The sequence below is a fragment of the Ciona intestinalis genome, unplaced genomic scaffold (genome assembly GCF_000224145.3).
Source record: "Ciona intestinalis unplaced genomic scaffold, KH HT000177.2, whole genome shotgun sequence".
Classification (NCBI taxonomy): Eukaryota; Metazoa; Chordata; class Ascidiacea; order Phlebobranchia; family Cionidae; genus Ciona; species Ciona intestinalis.
The window spans coordinates 72,235-92,547 of NW_004190499.2; the positions used below are offsets into that span (position 1 = coordinate 72,235).

Sequence of the window (20,313 nt, forward strand, 5' to 3'; positions counted from 1 at the left end):
TTTTTTAGAAAAATAACATTTTTGTCGCGCAAGAAATTTTGTATTAAATTTTTATAATATTCCCTGAAAGTACCCTCTCTGAAAGTATTTTTATATTTTGAAAACAGTTTTGTTGTCTTAAGATAAAACACAGAAAAAGGTGTAGCATTAACTGAAACAACAGTTAACCACAAGCAGTAACTGCATTTGATTTAAAATTACCACAATTTTTGAATTCATTTATTTTACACAGAAATATTTTTTTAACAATTTTCACTTTTTTTCACAACCATTTATTTTCAAAATAAGTTTTGTCTTTAATTGAAACCCCCGATGTTTGTTGTTTCTCGGCAAACTTGGAATATGCTTCTTGTTGTTCAACCATCGTCTTGGAGTCCATGTCTTCCATCTCTTCGTCATCGCCGTCCTCCTCTTTTACTTTCGTCAAAATCTCTGGGAATTCAAATGTTTCGTTGTTTCCCTGAAAATCGACCATAATTTAATGTTTGAGTGTAGGCATGGGAGTAGCAACCATGGAAACTGCGCACCTAAGATCAACAAGTGAACAAGCATGTAAACTCACCAAATAAACGTGAGCAATCTTCCAAGGTTCCATGAACTTCCACATATATTGATCTTTCCTCCAGGGTGTTGGTTGGCGATACCGAATATAATTCACAATACTAAGGTTGATGCTCGTAACTGGTATGTTGTAAACTTTGTCCAAATATTCCTTCATGTCGTATTTTGTCATGCTGGGTGACATACAAACAAGAACTTATTTATTTAATGGACAGTTCTTATTGGAACAGGTACATGAAAATATGAAATAATTTATTTGAAAACCATAGCAAGGACATGCTGGAATAACAAACCTAAGTCTGTATTTTAAAAATACACAGCCGATGGTTATGAAAGGTTGGCATAATATGCATTGAGTGTAAAGTTATGGATGAGGCGACATCTATATCTTCCTTTAGTGAACTAAGACATGAAATAAAGTTCATTGCACCAAACATATAGTTTGCTTAAGTTGTGTGAAATGTATTAAAAAAAAATTGGCCTCCGTTTGTAAAATCCTGAATACACCCCATGGGTTCTTCAGCCATGATTGGGTCAGTGGTGAGTAGGAGGAACGTTGGGTTCAATGCAACACTCAGGGTTGTCAATCATGCACAAAGCATGTTGAACCACACATATCATCCACTATATACGGTGATAAATAAGTTGAGGATAAATAAGTTACAATCAAACTCACTCACAAAGCGTAAACTTAAAGCCACTATACACTAAACTCACATTGAGTTATATTTAATCTAAACAACTCACTCAGCCGGAACATGAAACCGAACATAATTCTTTGGCATTTCTTTCCTCGGTTTCACCAACGTTATGTACCATTCTGGTATAAATATCCTTCTCTGGGGGGCGCCATTGTAATGGAGAGGAAACCTAGAACGTCATAGAATACGTCATCAATTGATTAAGTCATAATTTACCGACGTCATCAACAATATGCACACCATACAACAGTGTAAAACAAAAAAAAAAGAAGATTGTTTTGAAAAATAAAGCAAATTTATATCAGAAATAACTTACTTATATCCGGGTAGTTTGGTCCCAATTCGAATCCGAGACATTTTGTTGAAAAACTTTATTTAAAAACGAAATTCTTTCATTTTTTAAAATTAAAAAATTTCCACATTGTAAAATAAGGGGAATACCCAATTTTACTTGCTCCCATAGATATCTTAAACTTTTTTGCCAGAAACGGGGTTTTGGGGAATAGTTTGCCAATAATCAAGTCGTTATAAGTATGTTGTTTATTTATGTTTGTAAAAAGGATTTAACTATTATTGGCTAGCCTTTGTTTAAATTGTTTATTTATTCTAGGGGATAATGTAAATCTGTCCTAATTTAAATCTAGGTAATCTGCTTTGGTGATTTAAAAAAAATAATTATTTTAAAAAATCTAAACTTTTTAAAAATTTTGTTTGCGGTTTAAATACTTACCTGATTATCCGCGTGGAGCGCTAGAGACGGTTGTCATAGCGTCACGGTTGGTTAAACAGAGATATGGCGTGATCGCGGTCGCATTGTTTAGTTGTGACGTAATAAAGGAAATTGTAACATAGCTTAGTCAGCGTGATGTTGGTCGCTGTATGGAAGGCGTAGGATGTAAAGTTGCTGAGGCGGTAACTCAATGTTTTAATTAGTAAGATGGGTGCTAGTACTAAAGAATAACTTCTATATGGGTGAGGTCCTACAGTGAGGCATGTCATGGGACCTGGGATTTAGACCAGAGTTGGCCCATTACCCCAACATTGTATATGCACATTCTATTCTATATGGGTGAGGTCCTACAGTGAGGCATGTCATGGGACCTGGGATTTAGACCAGAGTTGGTCCATTACCCTAACATTGTGTATGCACATTCTATTCTATATGGGTGAGGTCTTACAGTGAGGCACGTCATGGGACCTGGGATTTAGACCACAGTTGGCCCATTACCCCAACATTGTATATGCACATTCTATTCTATATGGGTGAGGTCCTACAGTGAGGCACGTCATGGGACCTGGGATTTATACCAAAGTTGGCCCATTACCCCAACATTGTATACGCACTTTCTATTCTATATGAGTAAGGTCCTACATTGAGGCATGTCATGGGACCTGGGATTTAGGCCAGAGTTGGCCCATTATCCCAGAAAGAACGGACTAATATTAATACAGTAAGGATGGAAAGTAGAGTTTTAAGATTTTAGTCAGGAATATTATGAGAATTGTGAATTATTCACAACCTGTATTTTATTTTTGGGTAGCCTGATGTGGATACTTTCTTAATTATAAGTTGTAATTAAAAAAGGATTAAATAATTAATATCATTCTAACAACGGCTTAAATTTAATTAATTGTTTCAAACAGGATGTTTAATTAATTGTGGAAATAAGGTTTCAACATACACCAGTATTATGATGCAACAATTAATAGTTATTGTTGTTTCTTACATCACAATCGGTAATTGTCTTCCAATATTACAAAACAATCGCCTTCACTTCACCCCATCTAGTGGTGGAAAATCAACCAACCATATCAACGAGATCAACGATGCGCTAAACAACGCCCCATTGTTTACGAAACAATTCAACAAAGCAAACCCGCTCTCTTCGCTTGAATGCACGGCGTGTAAAGTCGCGCTCGACGCAGCGCTGTGGAAATACCGAACCCCTAACGGGACGTACCCCGGTCTACCTGGGTTTATCATAACTTTATGCAAATATTTAAAAATTGAAACCAACTCCGTTTGTGAAGGAATGATTCATGAATTACAAAACGAAACTTTGTTTTTATTAAATAAACTCCAACTAACGGGATCTCAGCTTTGTGGGCTTATCTTCCCCACCTCGTGCCCTGCCAATGACCTTTCATGGAATAATAATAAATGGGTAGTTCCGATTCCTAAATCCCATAAAGGTAAACATCGTGTTTCACCAAAGAATTCAAAGGAATTAAAAGTTTTACAGATCTCTGATATTCACATAGACTTGCTGTATAAACCAGGATCTGCTGCTAATTGTAAAGAACCTCTTTGTTGTCGGGACAACAATGGGGAAGTTGGGCAAGATAAAGTAACAGCCGGGTACTGGGGAACGGCCGCTGCTTGCGACACTCCCTACTGGACGCTTGAAAATCTTCTCCAACGTGCATCGGAAGATAAGTTCGACTACATTATATGGACGGGTGACTTACCCGCTCATAACGACTGGAGCCAAACGAGAGAAGGACAAATCAAACTGCTGAGTAATCTTACAAACCTGCTGACTCATTATTTCCCCAACACCCCGGTTTACCCATCACTTGGTAACCACGAAAGCAACCCTGTCAACAGCTTTCCACCCAACTATGTGAAGGGGGTGAACAATATATCGTGGCTGTATGAGGCGTTGGCTAAAGCTTGGTCTCCATGGTTACCACACGATGCTATAACTACAGTACGTGAGTCCGGCTTCTACACAACTTTAGTAAAACCAGGGCTTCGTATAGTTTCAATGAACATGAATTACTGCAACACTGAGAACTTCTGGATGTTGTTGGACCCTGTAGATCCTAATGGGGAGCTAGCGTGGTTGGTTAAGACACTAGATGGCGCTGAAGAGAAGGGCGAGGTTGTTCATATTATTGGACACATCCCTCCAAGTATGACGGGGGATTGTCTTAAGGTTTGGAGGAATAACTATCATGACATCATCAGTCGGTATCGTGACATCATAATGGCTCAATTCTACGGACATACACATAAAGATGAGATAGAAATCCAATATAACGATAGCTCTCTAGCCCACCCAGTGAGCATGGCATACATCGCACCAAGCGTAACGACTTACACCAAACTATTCCCAAGTTATCGAACATATTCAATGGATGGCAACTCATGGAGGGTGTTGGACCATTCAACTTACACCCTCAACCTCACAGAAGCCAACACACAGGGTGCATCACCTGTATGGAAGCTTGAATATTCAGCGAGGGCGGAATATAATTTGACCTCGCTTGACCTTAAATCGTGGCACGAACTCTACAGGTCGTGGGTCAATGATTCCGACCAATCAAAAACCTTCCAGAAATATTACACAAACTTCTACAAGGGGAATCCCCCGAATAAGGAATGCGACGGGGATTGCAAAATGAGATTTCTATGTGGGATTCAAACAGGGAATTATACTTCGCCGTGTTAATTGCGAGTTTGGGGGTAATGGGTGAATCCAATTGCATGCCTCCCTACAGGACCTCACCCATGTAGAGTAATAGTTAGGGATGTAAAAAACCTTAGATCTCAAAGTCATTGGTTTATTGTATGTGCGCAATCTCAACCACTTTTCCATCGGTCAAACAAACTGTATGTTTTGTATTCGGGCAGTATTAGTATTGCATGCGTGTGGATGATATTATGCAAGATATCTATGGTCGCTAGAGGTGTACGGAGTTTATGTGTTTTACTGTTTTATTGAAAACATATTTGTTTGTTTTACATTTTATTATTGCAATGTTTCCATAAGGCAATACATATGAAATTATTCATGTTATGTTGGGTGTTGAAGTTTGTATAAGCAGATTGGACAGTTAGTTCAGGGCACTATTCACTAAAAATATTAAATTTATTTAATAATACAAGGAACTTTTTTATTCAGTCTAGATTAGACAGCTTTAGTTTTAAAAACTTGTTAAATTTAAAAAGTATGTAAAAAAATTGTTTTACTCCCTTAAATAAAAACGCATCAGCCGCACGGTAGCGCTGGTGTTGCTAGGCAACACACCCGCCAAATTTCAGCTGTAAATCCAAGATGGCGTCGCCAACCCGTGAGGATAATTTAATCGTTCCTACGAGTATACACTGGACATGCGATGACGTGGCAAACTGGATCGAAGAAATTGGATTCCCACAATATAGATTATGTTTTACAAACAATTTAATCGACGGCAGAAAGCTTGTTTTAATGGACGCAAGGTGGGAACCGTAGTGTATAAGCGGGCTATGGTTGGGGTAATCCTCTAGCCGATGACCAGCGATAATTGTGGTCTGTCCTTAGACAGCACTAATACTCGCTCTATTTTGGGGGGGGGGGAGTTGGGTGTTTATGCCGAAAATGAGCATTGAAATGCGTCAAACCGTTTTTGCTGGTCAAGAACCATAAACCTTCGGCCAACGTTAATTGTGTTTCTATGCTGGTGGTAGGGAGTGTTGAAATACAAAAGTTCCAACGTATCAGTTGTAGCGTTCGTGTGTGTGGTAGTGTATATGTCACGTGGGGATGTGGGGTACCAGTATGTTTGACGTTTAACTTGACGATTAGGAATTAGTAGGTGATGACGTCATTGCAGCTGACGTGTTGATTGGTATTTATGACGTCATAATCACACCTTGAACGTTAATTGTTCTCCAGTAATCTCCCGAAGTTGGGGGTGACGGATTTTGACCACATACTCTTTATCGCCTCAAGTGTCAGAGACCTCTTAAACATAGAGAAACCATTCTGGAACCGAAGCATTGCTGACCCTGCAAGTTCACCGATGGAGAATTATCTGCAAATTAAAAGTCGCACCGGACCTTCTTTGGATAAACTTAGTTATTCACAATTTCTTAGACGTGGTTACTAATGTTATGACGTGTCGTGGGGTCACAATGACGTATTTGTGATGTAATGATGACGTAATTACGTAAATGTTTGCACGTGTCACATTACTAGTAATTATGTTTGTTGTTTGTTTTGAACGTTTTTTTCCTAAAAATGAAATAAAAAGTTGTAAAAAGTTTTTTTAGCACCCGTCAGTGGGCGCGAGAGATCGATTTCCACAAATTGTAGTAAATAGAAAAAGGAAGGACACGTGGTCCGTAGTGTGATGTCTGTTGCTCGCGTTAGGAGGTGCGATCCAGCTGTTGGTATGTTGGGTGGCATGGAGGGTATAAGATGCCCAACACACGATGCATCGACGTCACAATGCGATGGAGATAATTAGTGATTGTTGTACGCCATTGTTTGTTTTGTGATGCAGAGAGAGGGGTTTGTGACGTAGTAGATGCCGTTTGTTTCAGATGTTCGAGAATTCTTCAGGGATTCGAATTTAAAGTTTACGTTGGCGTCACAATTGTCATTCAAGTGCGTCGCGTCACGGTCGAAGCGCGTTCATTATTGCGTAACAATGACAAAAGCAATTGTAACCAAACAGGTGAATAGGAATCTCGAATGACCTTTCCGCTTCGTCGCGTTCTACAGCGGTTGTCGTTCTCATTATCGTCCTCTGTGACGTCACAATCAACTTTGTGTTAATTATTAGCGAACGTTGGTGACGTCATAGTAGCAACTGTGTTGTAACTTAATATTTCCTTTCAATAATTTCCTTCGGGCGGCGTGAGCGTGGCTGTCGATGTAAAACACGCGATGTCGAGTTCCAGATACTCAGCTGCTTCTGGCATCGAAACGCGCGGCGTGCAACGAAATTAATCAACCAATCGAATTGAGTTTCCACCCGCTGTTGTTGCAGTCATTCCGCTTAGTTTGGATTTATGTTCGGTTTGTTGCGTTGTAAGCATCTTGTTTCGTTAGTGTGACGTAATAATGGTACAATGTTCGATCATAGACGAGCCCGAATACACCTTGTTAGTTAATGATTAGTGTACATGACGGTAGATAAGGAGCATTTCTTAGACAAGCATTGTTTTAAGGGAAGTCGAATTAAGTTGTGTGTTTTTGCCCGTTGCGTGTTTTAACGAGTATCGTTTTGTTGTTGATTCTTTTTCATTCCATGTTTTAACTAATTTGATCTTCGCTATTGTATTCGAGGAGATAAATATCGTTATTTTATGTCAGCGCGTTTTGATGACTGTTTATTGCAGTTGTAGGTGATTATGACGTTATAGTAAAGTATATTGTTGGTTTTAGCAGCCACGCTTTTATTCCACACTTTTCCTCAAGTAGCTTTTACCGGCAGCGTGTTTTAAGGACTTTCGTTTTGCTGCTAATTCCGTGCTCTTCGTTGTTTAATTAATTTAATCAACGTTACGAAACAGTTATAATATATAGAAGTTTAATTACAGATTGTTAAGTTATTTATTCGTGAAATGAATTTGATTGTTACGTCATAAGCCCTGGCGTTAAACACTTCAACTTCTGAACCAATCAAGTCAAGCCACGTCATTACGGTAAAAGTGGAAGCAGCAGCCCCACCTAGCGACCAAATTGCCACCAGCCCCTTGCTGGAAACCCCCAACGATCTGGCATCTACGCAACTTCCGGTCTCTGAGAGCGTGGACAGCAGTGCAAGGAAACGCAAGGCGAGCCCCCCGCCCCTACAAACAACCGAGGACCTCAAGCTACCCCGTTTAACCTCCATCCCGCCCACAGTGATACCGAACAGCAATCTTGCCACTGCCCTAACCCCCCATAACCCACTTACCCAACTCACCCACCCACAAAACCTTAACAGCTTACTCCTCAGCCAGTTACCCCAACAAGGGTTACCAGCACCCACTATAATCCAGCCCCCAATCGGCCCCATCCGCCCCAACCATCTCATCCAACAACAAACCCTTCTTCCCCCCCAGCAGCAACTAGCGTTACCCCAACCCACCCAGGACCTCCCCACAACAGCCACGGCCGCCCATACCCTCATAAACAGCGCTGGTAAACCAACCAGTATGTCCATCCAGCAGAAAGACACAACCTACACCAAGATATTCGTGGGGGGACTCCCCTATCACACTACCGACGCTTCCCTCCGCGATTATTTCGCGACCTTCGGTGACATTGAAGAAGCTGTCGTCATCACTGACCGACAAACCGGGAAGTCACGCGGATATGGATTCGTAAGTGACGTCATAATGTTAATTATGAACCTAAGAACCACCTAGTTGTGGAGTATATTACTGTTGGGTGAGATAGTACAACTTTAACACATAATATCCCATATTTTCTAATCGTGTTTTTAACAATTAACATCGCTTCTTTAGAGTCGTGAGGATATGGTCATATAATTCTGTAAATATTCTTTGTTTACTACAAATTAGATGATAAAATAAAAGCTTAAACCCCAACCTAGTATATACGTAACAACCAAATATAACATCGTTGCTTGGCAACCATAAGTTGCCAGGATCCCAATTTTAATTAATTCTCGAATTTTAACACGACTGGTTTTATACGATCGCGGTTTTTCTAATACTTTCCATATTCGGGTTATGTCATCTATTATTCATAATGGTCAGTGTCAACGTAACAGAGGACTTTTAAGCCGATTGTGACGTAATAAGGCCGATTGTGTTGCAGACTTTGTTGGAATTAATTATCGATGATTAACTTATTGTTTGCGAATAAAACACAAAGTGACATATTAACTAGAACACTTTATGCAATACGCTGCTGTTTTGTGACGACATAATTAGTTAATTCTAGGTATACGTCACAATAAACTTTATGACGTCACAAAGTTTATGACGTAACAATGATATTTCACCCCAGGTCACAATGACGGAAAAGGGAGCAGCTGAAAGGGCGTGCAAGGATCCGAACCCGGTGATCGACGGTAGAAAGGCGAACGTCAACTTGGCTTATATTGGTGCGAAACCCCGCGTAATGCAAACTACAGGTGAAACATAACAGTGCTATAACGATTGTACAACCCAGTGGTCATTTATGGGTTGTCTAAAAGATTGTCAGCCATACAGACAAATAATCACCACAAAGTTACATACGTGGTAGCTCATATGCGAAACAGAACACCCGTGCTATAACGACTTTAGTTTCTCCGCTATTCGAGGATAAATTACTTTTATTCATTCATTCGCTAAATCAGCTGCATTCATTCATTTATTCATTATGACGTCATTAACGCGATTCGCGCGATAGGTACAACAGCTTGAAAGTTATTTATACCATCAGCTGTCGTGTTAAACCTCAGGGGGGAAGAATATTCGAATAATTAAACGGTTCTAGAATATCGTCTTTGTTACGTCACAATCTTGTAGAATCGGAACAATGGTTAATTAGCGCGACACTCGAGAAACACTTAAGTTGTGAAGCGACTGGTTCGTGATGCAACTTGGAATCTAAATATTTCATAACTGTTGGCGTGGTATCTAGACCACGTGATCGCTTCCAACATTGGTGTTATTTACAAACGGTTTTCTTACGTAACAATAAAACATCGTGTTCACACCGGTGTTGTGGAACATGAAAGAAAATATCTGAGATCTCAGATCCGTAGCTACATTGTTACTGGCCCGTATATAGGAGGTTCCATGTGTAATTTAACACTTATAAATCGGTCCTTTGGTCTGGGACTGATTAAATACGTTTTGTTCGTTGAGATAAATGAAGGGTAAGGTATCGGGTGTTGAGTGAAATCATGTCAGGCGCCTATGTTGGGGATGTTAGGGAGGACCTCCAACCCCCAGGTTAGAATTCGCAGGTTCCTGGTAGCTGGTAACCCAATCCATACTTTTGTTACTTTGTTACGCGTCGCATTGTTCGCGTTGTCTATTGTCATCGATTGTTCCGTCTTTTATTCAAACCATTGTTTCCTACTTTTCTACTTTCAGCAATTTCGTTTCAAAAACGAAAAGATTTCATTCCAATTTCCTTATTTTTCTGTTGTTGCCACCAGACGTAATGTAAATACTTGAGATGTTTCTTGGGAAAAATGTTAATTTTATTGCGCTAATGTTGCCTCTGCCCCACGACGAGACACCATCAGAACTTAAAAAGATTCATTTTTTATGTTTATATAATTTAAGCTTCCACAGAGTTACATACGTGGCAACTTGTAAGCGGGTACGAGGTGTATGAAACAGAACACCTGTGTTATAACGACTATCGTTGCCCCGCCAAGCTAGGATAAATAAGTTACATACGTGGTAACTTGTAAGCGAGCACGAGGTGTATGAAACAGAACACCCGTGTTATAACGATTGTCATAAACAAGTTACATTCATTTCATTCCTGAATATTTATATTAAATTTCTTTATTATTATTATTCAGTCGGAATCCGGCAGATCCCCCAAGCTTACGTTCCAGCCGCACAATACGGGTAAGTCGAAGTTAATTATTTATGTAAAGAGCGCCCTCTGACGGTTGCTTTGTTTCCCAAGTGATTTATGCTACATCACAAACGTCGTGATTATTACGTCATAAAAGCTTTTGTAGATTCCCTGGGGACGTCATAATACGACCATTCGTTGTAAATAATAGCATCGCGAACACGACGCTCATTTTACCGCCCTGCTTCTCATCATAACTACGTCATAATTGATTTATGACGTATCAGAGGGAAACAAACGCAATTGTTAAGTAATTATCCACACCTGCAGTGTTTCCAGACTAAAACGATAAATCCAAGATTACAGTGCTTCCCAATTTATTTTCTATCTTCATAAACACAGGTGGTCAACACTTGGATCGAAGGTAAGGTTTTGGCTTGCCGTTATGTGGCGCTGTGGAGCGGTGGGTATTCCCCGACACTTTTATTTTCTGCTGTAGTTTTGAGCACAGCGTGGTCACGTATACGCCTCTAGCGGTCATTAATTTGGTTTTGCTGAGTTTTGTAGTGGTGTGACGTCATCTGGGTCTAAGTGTTGATTGTGACGTAACAGTCAAAGACAATGGAGTCGATTAATCGCGTTAATCTTACGATTGTGACGTATTGTTGATCAATTAACAACACGAATCATCTGCTGCATGTAAAGTGATTGTGACGTAACGATCCTCACAAAAGATAATTCTTCAACTTTGTGACGTAACAATAGACGCGGGCGTGTGGGAAAGTTCTGAGTAGTAACCCGGAAACACGTGACTTGCATAAGGTGGGAAGTTATTCAAGATTCGCTTCCATTATGACGTGTGAGGTCCCTTTGTTACGCAGACAATCTTTGACAAGCAGCGATTGTCTTGTAACATGTGTCTATTATGACATCAAAATCGCGGATTCTAGTTTTGGGGTGATTTGTGTGTTTTCATAGTGGCATCTATGACGTCACAAACATATAACAAGCACTCTTTATTTGCAGGGGCGTCCCAGCTTTATACGCGGCTCAATATCCAACAGCTGCTACAACATACGTGGCGCATAACGGGATGCTGATACCAGCGCACGCTGCACAACACACATCGCCCATCATAGATTATAGTGGATACGTCGCCCAACTATCTGCGGGGGCTTACGCTACTGATGTTGCCGCTGCTGCAGGAACAGCTGGTGAGGCTCCTTGTTAATGTTGGTTGAGTGGGTTTATTTGGCCCAGAGGTAATGGGTTCAAAGCTTGACAATGAGAACGACAATTGCTGCAACACAAAACACCCACAAAGTTAAACCAGGGTAACTTGTAAGCTGGCATGAAAAGTGTAAAACAGAACCCCATTGTTACAACGACTCTATAAGCTACATTGCATTCATTCATTCAATATTTATGACGTAGCAATCTAACTTATTATTTCGTCACAGCTTCACCGTTCACCAACGCGTACGCCGCTACCTCGCTACACCACCAAGCGCCTGCAGGTACTAGCGTCGCGAGCGCTGGGCATCAGATGATTGCAGCCGCTCCTACTCAAGCTGCGCTACCTAGCGGATATCAGAGTCTCCCCGGATACCCGGCCACAGCTGCAAGTGTGGCTGCTGCGTACGCCGCGGCTGCTGCCAACAACCACTTGCCACCAACGTTAGCTACAACTCCCACCCCTGTGACGTATGCTCACCTCACAGCTCAGCTGCAACAGCAAGCCACAGAGCGATATTAACGTCATATATTGAAACACAGTGTTGCCATTCAAATTCTCGGACAACACTGTAATTATTAAAAGTTGGTTAATCGTGAAACCGACTTTCACCACTGTGTGTCGCCCGAGCTTACAATTGTGTTGCAAAGATAGAGATCTTATTTTCATTTCGGGATTTTGTTTAATATTTATTTTTCACTTTTTTCGTCTTGGTGCCCCCCCCCCACAATAGGGGATTGTTACGTCACACCTACCTGTATTATGACGTCGATATGTTTCTATGCACGCGAGGGGAACATAGAAATAAAATAATCCTCGCGTTCCCGCCTTCCATGTGTAAATAGTCGCTATGACAACGAATCGATAAAATATTGACAATAAACAAAACTTAAGAATAAACATTGTTACGTCACAGCTGCATTGTCATACACCAGGGAATTGCAAAAGTTCAGACAATATGGTATATTAGGGGGGGAGAAGACGGGGTAGATTTAGCACATTACTCCAAATATACTGATCGTGTTTTGAACAATTACCAATGGTTTTAGGGGTATTAGAGATGAGGTTTTATAATTCAATTGATTGTTTTTTGTTTACTACCAAATTAGACGGGCAATAGAAACATGTCCCATCTTCCCCGACTCTACTTTATATAATTTGTGGTCAAAGCTAGTTTGCTGATCCACACACTAGAACGCCAAGCAGTGTGTTAGCATAAACATTCACAACGGTGGCAGCATTAAGCATCGTACCCGAACCCTCTGGTTACAAGGAGAGTTCTCCAACCACGGCGCCGGATAAATACAAAAACAAATCTTACATAGAGTCATACTGACGCCAGTATATTATTTTTCTAACTATAAACTAATTTCTTTAAACCATAAAAAAACTCCTCCTTCAAAAAATAAAATGTGTATCTGTTAAAACCTGACTGGAAACACTGGATTTATCACGTGATTTTGTTTCACTTGATGAACATAGAAATCTTGAAATTGTGACGTCAGTGAGTGACTTGGTTGGTTTGTTTATGAATTTACGTTTCGTTTATTTATCTTTTCGAATACGATAGCGTGGATCATGTTATTAAAACAACGAAGAAAAGGAAATTAGCAACAAAAAGACGTTCATTTAAACATCCTACGAATAGAAAGTTGTGGAAAAGAGTGCCAGTTAAAAAGCGTGGCTGTTAAATTTAATATTGAAACTAAACCTGTAACTTTTAAAGGTTTAATGTTAAAATAGTTTGATACAATGACTAATTAAAGTCTTATCGCGTGTTTGTAATAATGGGATCTCGTACACGACAGTTCAAGGTCGTTTTGTTGGGTGAGGGGTGTGTGGGGAAGACGTCACTGGTACTGAGGTATTGCGAGGATAAGTTCAATGACAAACATATTACAACACTACAAGTGAGTCACCCAACTTTGTAAAGTTTAAGTTGTGTTTACTTGGTTTGTATAATATTGTAGATAAATGTTTCGTCAGCCAGATATAAAAACAATCATTCATGAAGGTACATACGTTGTAACTTGTGGGTGAACACGAGGTGTATAAAATAGAACAATTGTTTCGTCACAGCTACATTGACTTGGTAACACGTAATACGTGGTAACTCGTAAGCAGGCATGAGGTGTGTGAAACAGAACACACGTGTTATAACGACTGTCGTTGCCCCGTCACGCAAAGATAGATAAGTTACATACGTGGTAACTTGTAAGCGGGCACGAGGTGTATGAAACAGAACACCCATGTTATAACGACTGTTGTTGCCCCGACCTGTGAGGATAAATAAGTTGCATATGTGGTTACTCAGTCACGAGGTGTATGAAACAGAACACCCGTGTCTTGCGCCACCATGCAAAGATAAAAAAGTTACATTCCGTTCTGGCACTGCTAGTTAGTTAACATAACGTAATGTATAAGTTTGTATCGCAATAATATTAAGATATAAAACATAAAGCCGGAGTGTGATGTAATAATGACAATTGTGTTCAACAAATACAAGTTTATTATTACATCATAATATCAATTATGAATATCAATACTGGACAATATCACCTAATAATAATAATCTAGTGTTTAATTGGATTAACTTTAAATATTCTTCCAGGCATCTTTCTTGAACAAGAAACTCAACATAGGAGGAAAGCGAGTCAACTTATCCATATGGGTGAATATCAACTTTTGTTAAACATGAGATGTATTAAATTTACTTTTATGGAGTAATTTTTACTTTACTTTTGTATAAAATGTGTGAAGATATTTTTCTGTAAGATTTATTATGGCGAATGACACTAAAAGGTAAACAAATTCAAATACTTCTTGTGTAATTAGTAATCACACTGATAGGACGTTNAAATATTGGTCTGCGCATAGGGATGCACATTACAGAATTTCGAATCCATGAGATTCGAATCCTTTTGTATTCGAATCTTATTACGGGATTCGGTATTCTGTTTAATGACGTCATTACACGTCATCTCATATACTATATTAACAATTTTTGATACTTATTAATTTTGAAAAAAAATATTTTTGTGTTTGTGGGACTTTCGAGAGTAAACGTTTCGTAACGTCTTTTCATAGCCTGCTATACGTTTCATGACGCAAAAACTACCCAATAGTACAATTTTTGATCATTTTACAGCTCATGATCCAACAAGGCTGCTATGAAAGGGTCAATAAACTGACTTTTGTGGGTAAAATTTCTTTTTCCTATAAATATAAAAAGATTCGAAATTCTAGATTCGAAATAAAGTATTCTAGGATATCCTAGAATACCAAATTATTCTGTAATGTGCATCCCTATCTGCGCATAAATACCACAAGAGCTACTTCAGTTAAACTAATTTAGGAACACAATTATTAAACCAACCCCAATATTACACAGGACACGGCCGGGCAAGAACGCTTCCACGCGTTGGGTCCAATTTATTATCGAGATTCTAACGGGGCCATCCTTGTTTATGACATCACAGATGAAGACTCATTCCAGAAGGTTGGGACAATGGTTGTTGTTATAAACAATATTCTAAACTTTTTATAAAAGTTGTTTTTTGTTTAATTGTTATAAACAATAACGTTTTGCTGTAGTTGCTTAAACCGAAAGTAAAAAACTCATTTGGTTAAAAAGCTAACGGAATCCTTCTTCATGGCAGACAAAACTTAACTTTTCGACTGCTGTTCCATCTATCAGTACCAGGCCATCAGGCATAACATAATATATAAATACAAATAGCTCTTATGGTAAAAATCAGTTTTGAAATTTTATCCATTATACTTCCGTTCTTCCAGGTAAAAAATTGGGTGAAAGAGTTACGGAAGATGTTGGGCCAAGATATTTGTTTATGTATCGCTGGTGGGTTTATAATTTATTGTGGTGTGAATAAGTTCTCTATGTTACCTGCATTTAGAACCTCATAATTTAGTTGTGATTTACAGTGTTGCACTTAACAGCAATTTCTCCAACCCAGTGTTCACTAATGGGTTGTTATCAGCCATGTTTTAAAACAATCACCCACTAACATTGTTACATATGTTGTGGCTTCTGGAGTCTTGCGAGGACAAACAAATTACATTCATCCGCTTCTTTATCCTCCCCAGGCAACAAGATTGACCTCGAGAAGAGTCGTCACGTTTCTGTCCAAGAAGCGGAGGAATACGCGGCGTCAGTCGGCGCCAAACACGTCCACACGAGCGCTAAACTCAACAAAGGAATCGACGATGTTTTCCTAACTTTGTCCAAAAGTAAGCAGCATTTTTCTCTTTTTGTTTCAGTAGAAACATCACCTTCCTGTACTTTGTGTTTTGTTTAAAACATTTTGCATGTTATACACAAGACTCATCTTTTCTAAATCAGCTCTTCTGACATTTACAACGGTTACCAACGTTTTAACACCTTGAACGGGTTGTCTTTATCAGCGAGTAAAATCCCGGTAGGAGTTGAGTGTCATTTACCTTGATAAAAAAAAAACGTTCCGGACGTTAAAACGTTGGTTTCCTTAGCAAATCAATGCCAGAAAACTTATTTTTCCAAACAATTTTTTCTAAAACTGAATTGTTTGTTTCCTAGAAATGATGCAAGTTTCCGACGAGCAAGAAGCTCAAAAATCATCCACTGGAGGGAGTTCTACGTCGGTACCGGGTCGGGGGAATTCCCGACGTGGGGTCGTCGTCATTAGCAACGAGGAGGCTGCGGCGTCGGAACAAAAGTCCGGATGTTGTAGCTGATAATGTCATCAAGTGATGATGTCATTGTTTTATGTTTTACGCATGATTATACCTTCATCATAGAAACAATATATCAAGCGTTGACTTGCTATATTTATTGTTGTTTAATTATTATGTCGTAATCATTTCTATTTTACTTTGATTTGCCCAATTTCTGGTTGCGTGTAAATATATAAATAAATTCTACATACGTTTCATACATGGGGTACTATTACAGTTTGTGGATAAGCAGATATAACTTTTGGTTGGTTTGGTCATTTATATCCTTGTGGGTGGAAACTTGAGTGACTTATCCATGGTTGCCACTCTCATGCCCACAGTCGAGTTGCTGAAGCTATTGCAGTGTGTGGATAAGCAGACATAACTTTTGGTTGGTTTGGTCATTTATATCCTCATGGGTGGGAACTTGAGTGACTTATTCATGGTTGCCACTCCCATGCCCACAGTCAAGTTGCTGAAGTTATTGCAGTGTGTGGATAAGCAGAATTGGTAGGAAAACGCCTTGTTTTTTTGCATAAACAAGCATGAATATTCTGTGTGTCATGGAATTGACATTTTAAACTCCCTTTTCAAAATAAAGTTGTAACACCGACTTTGTGCGGATGAAATGTTGCTAAGCCTTAGGGAAACCCCCGGGCTAATGAGTTAAAAAAATTTAAAATAAAAAAGTTTTAACTTCAATATATTAGGAGAGCCAAACCTTTTATTAATTTCGTCAAACCAGGGATATTGCTTCAGTTGTTGTTATGGCGGATTACGGAAGCGATAAGAAGTCTCGCGACAATCAAATGCGATCAGCAATAAACCAGCAGTTGGTCGAAACCGGCGAGAGGGAAAAACTGAAAGAACTTTTGCGTGTTCGCCTTGCCGAATGCGGTTGGAGAGACCAGTTGAAACAATTGTGCAAAGAAATCGTCCGTGAGCGTGGATTGGAACATGTGTCTGTAGACGACTTGGTCCAGGACATTACCCCAAAAGCCAGGCAACTTGTACCCGACACTGTTAAAAAAGAACTTTTACAAAAAATTCGAAACTTTTTGGCACAACAAGCCAATGTATAATTAGTATTGTTGATGTCATGATGTCATAATAGCCAATTGTTGTTTGTAATCAAATTTTTCGCATTTTGTTGGTGACCAACTTTGTAAAAGCATCGCAGTTAACACATTTTTTACTAAACATAGAAATCATATTAACCATGGCTGCTAACCCGTTCGAAAAAATGAAAATATCGTCGCATAAATTCCTGGAAGACTTAAAGCGATCAAAATGCCCAAAATGTCGATCCTCACGGATGTACTTTTGCTACAAATGTTACGAGTACGTCGAAGACCTGGATGCTCAACAGCTCCCTCATGTGGAGGTATGTGACAACTATTATCGTTTATCATTCTTTACATGGGTTAACTGTGGGTTCATGACATTTCATGGGCCATGAATGTTGCACAGTTTGTGGCTTGTTGCTTACAAGATGAAGCAGAATATTCATCTCTGTCTATATATGGTCTTGCTTGTGCCATCTTCTCCACCAAGAGCCACAGTGTCTCCTATTGTTACAAGTTTTCTCCCTTGTTTGTTTTAATCACGAATTATCGCAAAATGTTGTCTTGGGTGAACACTTTTAAACAGATATATATTATTTCATTAATGAAGTGACCCTGAAAGGGGCCACGAACCACGAAAGGTTGGTAAACTACACCCACCTTATTATAACTATCCTGGGTTACTTTTATAAGCAACCAAGAGCAAAGTGGTGTTAATGCCCCTTGCATTCCTATACATATGACATACACATCTAGTAACCTAACCTAATAAGTAACACCCATACTAACACCAAACCCCCCATAGCTCCCGATAATGGTCGACATCATCAAACATTCTAAGGAGTTGGACGGGAAAAGTACGGCCGTCCACGCAAGGATGATATCACCCAACCAAGTGAAGATACATACCTACCCTGTTATTCCCAACTATACCGATGAAGAGAAAGTAAGTGTGGTTTATAGATATAAGTGAATAAATATATCCTTGCGTGACAGGGCAAAGAGCTCAAGAGTGAAACCCTATTTTTTGTATTATATATAATATATTTTTTTTGCCTAAGAGTGAAACCTTATACATTGCAAAAAGGCAATGAAAGCTGAATAAAATAAAATATTGCTTTACAAAAAGTTGGGTGGCAAGACCTATTTCGCCGCCACCCCAACACTCCCCGACAAGTTTTGGTGTCCATTTTTTTTACAATCACTTTGTTTGTCCTTCTTTCAACCTTAGAGAAAGAAACTGTCATCATACTCTTTTTTGCCCATTTGGTCTTCCCTCATTAGTGTAAAAAATCCCCTTTTCCCTGTCACATGACTTCTCTCCTCCCACAGGCCCGCACCCTCCTCGTCTTCCCCGGCCCCGAAGCCAAATCCCTCCAACACTATGCGACATCTAGTGGCAACAAACGATCGTTGGTCGATGATGATGTCATAAACGGGAAGCGGATCTGTTTGGGGGAATCACCCGAAGCACAGGAGAGGTTTGAACAATTTTAATCTATATCATGATTTAAAAAAAAGATGGATTATTAAAATATCTTGTTGTTTTGATTCCAATCTATCTTTATACAATTTAAAAATAACTGTTGTTGTCACGTTAGGGTAAATAAGTTATTTTCGTTATCTTACCCACTTACCAACCCCCTTCCACCCAGCCATGAAGGTGAAACGATCGGCACGAGACTAAAACCAAGTTTCACGAGGATCATCGTGATCGACAGCACGTGGAATCAAGTTCATGCGATATTAAACGATGAAAGATTGAAATGTAAGTTTGTTGAGTTTAAAACAAACCAAACTCAAGCAGGGTTGGGATGCTGGAAGCTCCCCAGTGGGTGAAGTTGTGAGGAGTCACACATATCATAAATTTGTAGAATGACTCTTTCTGGTGTAAAAAATCTTAACTTTCGTTCAACTTTTATTAAAAGTTAACTGCATTTCTGGATTGATATTCTTGCGTACAAAATACTTTTTCGTTTAAACTAAAACGTTAAAAATCGTAATTTTTATTCAACTCTCACAGCGATACCAACAGTGGAATTGGAAGGCAGGGAGACATGTTACTGGAGAAGCCAACATAATCGACCCAAGTCCCATCTCTCCACTATTGAAGCAATTCATTCGTTCTTTCAACAATATCATGAAATATTTGGGGGAAAATACGACGGACAATTCGACAATTTATTATTTTTCTTTAAATTTTTTTATTCCATGGTGAAAAAAAATTCCAAAAATAAGTCGTAATATTTTCGGCATTTTATGGAAGTTAATGTGTCTTCTATATTTTGGTTACAAACCTTTTTTCTCGCATTCACACCAAGAATATACGAAACATTTTACTTCCAGATATAATAAGTTTCAAATTTTATTTAAATTTCACCGAAATGTCGGAACCCTCGTTTAAGGGAAGATTTTGCCGAGCAATCAAACTCAACGAAGCGACTGATGACTCGGAGAAAAATCCATTTCAATCGAAATATGACGCAAGAAAAATATTGAAAGAAATTCGCGAAGATTTGCGGAAATTAAGGGAAGAAAATGAAAGTGACATCACACTAAGGTTTGATGATGTCATAATCATGTTGGTTTGTTGAATGAATTATTTATAACATGAAAATGCGTTTGATTGAACACTTTCTGTAGCCACTGTTGTTTTGCAGTTAATTCTCTTCTCTTCGTTGTTTCAATTAAGTTTATCTTTGCTATTATTTTAAAATCATTATTCTATTTTATTAATAAGTTAATTAAACCCCACCCATAATTTCCGCAAATCGTAGCGAATCACGGGCAAT

At 39.1% G+C, this 20,313-nt stretch overlaps 7 protein-coding genes across 7 annotated transcripts; 6 read left to right on the forward strand and 1 right to left on the reverse strand.

The window, feature by feature from the left end:
* Window positions 1-78: 78 nt before the first annotated feature.
* Window positions 79-1,720, reverse strand: LOC100185062 (39S ribosomal protein L23, mitochondrial-like). The gene is made up of 4 exons (XM_002121158.4): window positions 1,579-1,720; window positions 1,309-1,431; window positions 563-734; window positions 79-460 (listed from the first exon to the last, which is right to left on the reverse strand). The coding sequence occupies exons 1-4, from the start codon at window positions 1,617-1,619 to the stop codon at window positions 263-265; spliced, it is 534 nt and encodes a 177-aa protein (XP_002121194.1). The 5' UTR covers window positions 1,620-1,720; the 3' UTR covers window positions 79-262.
* A 1,204-nt stretch (window positions 1,721-2,924) lies between these two features.
* LOC494378 (sphingomyelin phosphodiesterase) lies at window positions 2,925-5,065 on the forward strand. The gene has a single exon (XM_002119600.3). The coding sequence runs from the start codon at window positions 2,954-2,956 to the stop codon at window positions 4,715-4,717; it is 1,764 nt and encodes a 587-aa protein (XP_002119636.2). The 5' UTR covers window positions 2,925-2,953; the 3' UTR covers window positions 4,718-5,065.
* A 166-nt stretch (window positions 5,066-5,231) lies between these two features.
* Window positions 5,232-6,296, forward strand: LOC100183397 (sterile alpha motif domain-containing protein 15-like). Its single transcript, XM_002120795.5, has 2 exons — window positions 5,232-5,487; window positions 5,924-6,296. The coding sequence occupies exons 1-2, from the start codon at window positions 5,324-5,326 to the stop codon at window positions 6,135-6,137; spliced, it is 378 nt and encodes a 125-aa protein (XP_002120831.1). The 5' UTR covers window positions 5,232-5,323; the 3' UTR covers window positions 6,138-6,296.
* A 1,260-nt stretch (window positions 6,297-7,556) lies between these two features.
* Window positions 7,557-12,660, forward strand: LOC100187447 (RNA-binding protein 24-B). Its single transcript, XM_002119977.5, has 5 exons — window positions 7,557-8,343; window positions 8,996-9,122; window positions 10,515-10,563; window positions 11,540-11,727; window positions 11,974-12,660. The coding sequence occupies exons 1-5, from the start codon at window positions 8,176-8,178 to the stop codon at window positions 12,267-12,269; spliced, it is 828 nt and encodes a 275-aa protein (XP_002120013.1). The 5' UTR covers window positions 7,557-8,175; the 3' UTR covers window positions 12,270-12,660.
* A 791-nt stretch (window positions 12,661-13,451) lies between these two features.
* Window positions 13,452-16,677, forward strand: LOC100177212 (ras-related protein Rab-21-like). The gene is made up of 6 exons (XM_002119599.5): window positions 13,452-13,657; window positions 14,359-14,418; window positions 15,139-15,246; window positions 15,543-15,606; window positions 15,852-15,995; window positions 16,321-16,677. The coding sequence occupies exons 1-6, from the start codon at window positions 13,535-13,537 to the stop codon at window positions 16,476-16,478; spliced, it is 657 nt and encodes a 218-aa protein (XP_002119635.1). The 5' UTR covers window positions 13,452-13,534; the 3' UTR covers window positions 16,479-16,677.
* Window positions 16,678-17,183: 506 nt separating this feature from the next.
* e(y)2 (E(Y)2 protein) lies at window positions 17,184-18,104 on the forward strand. Its single transcript, NM_001078218.1, is given in 1 exon segment — window positions 17,184-18,104. A coding segment is annotated over 1 exon segment (315 nt). The 5' UTR covers window positions 17,184-17,224; the 3' UTR covers window positions 17,540-18,104.
* On the forward strand, window positions 17,650-19,868 carry LOC100185868 (DTW domain-containing protein 1). The gene is made up of 5 exons (XM_009863577.3): window positions 17,650-17,841; window positions 18,327-18,467; window positions 18,854-19,002; window positions 19,177-19,289; window positions 19,545-19,868. Exons 1-5 carry the CDS (start codon window positions 17,677-17,679, stop codon window positions 19,763-19,765), a joined length of 789 nt encoding a protein of 262 aa, XP_009861879.1. The 5' UTR covers window positions 17,650-17,676; the 3' UTR covers window positions 19,766-19,868.
* Window positions 19,869-20,313: the final 445 nt, after the last annotated feature.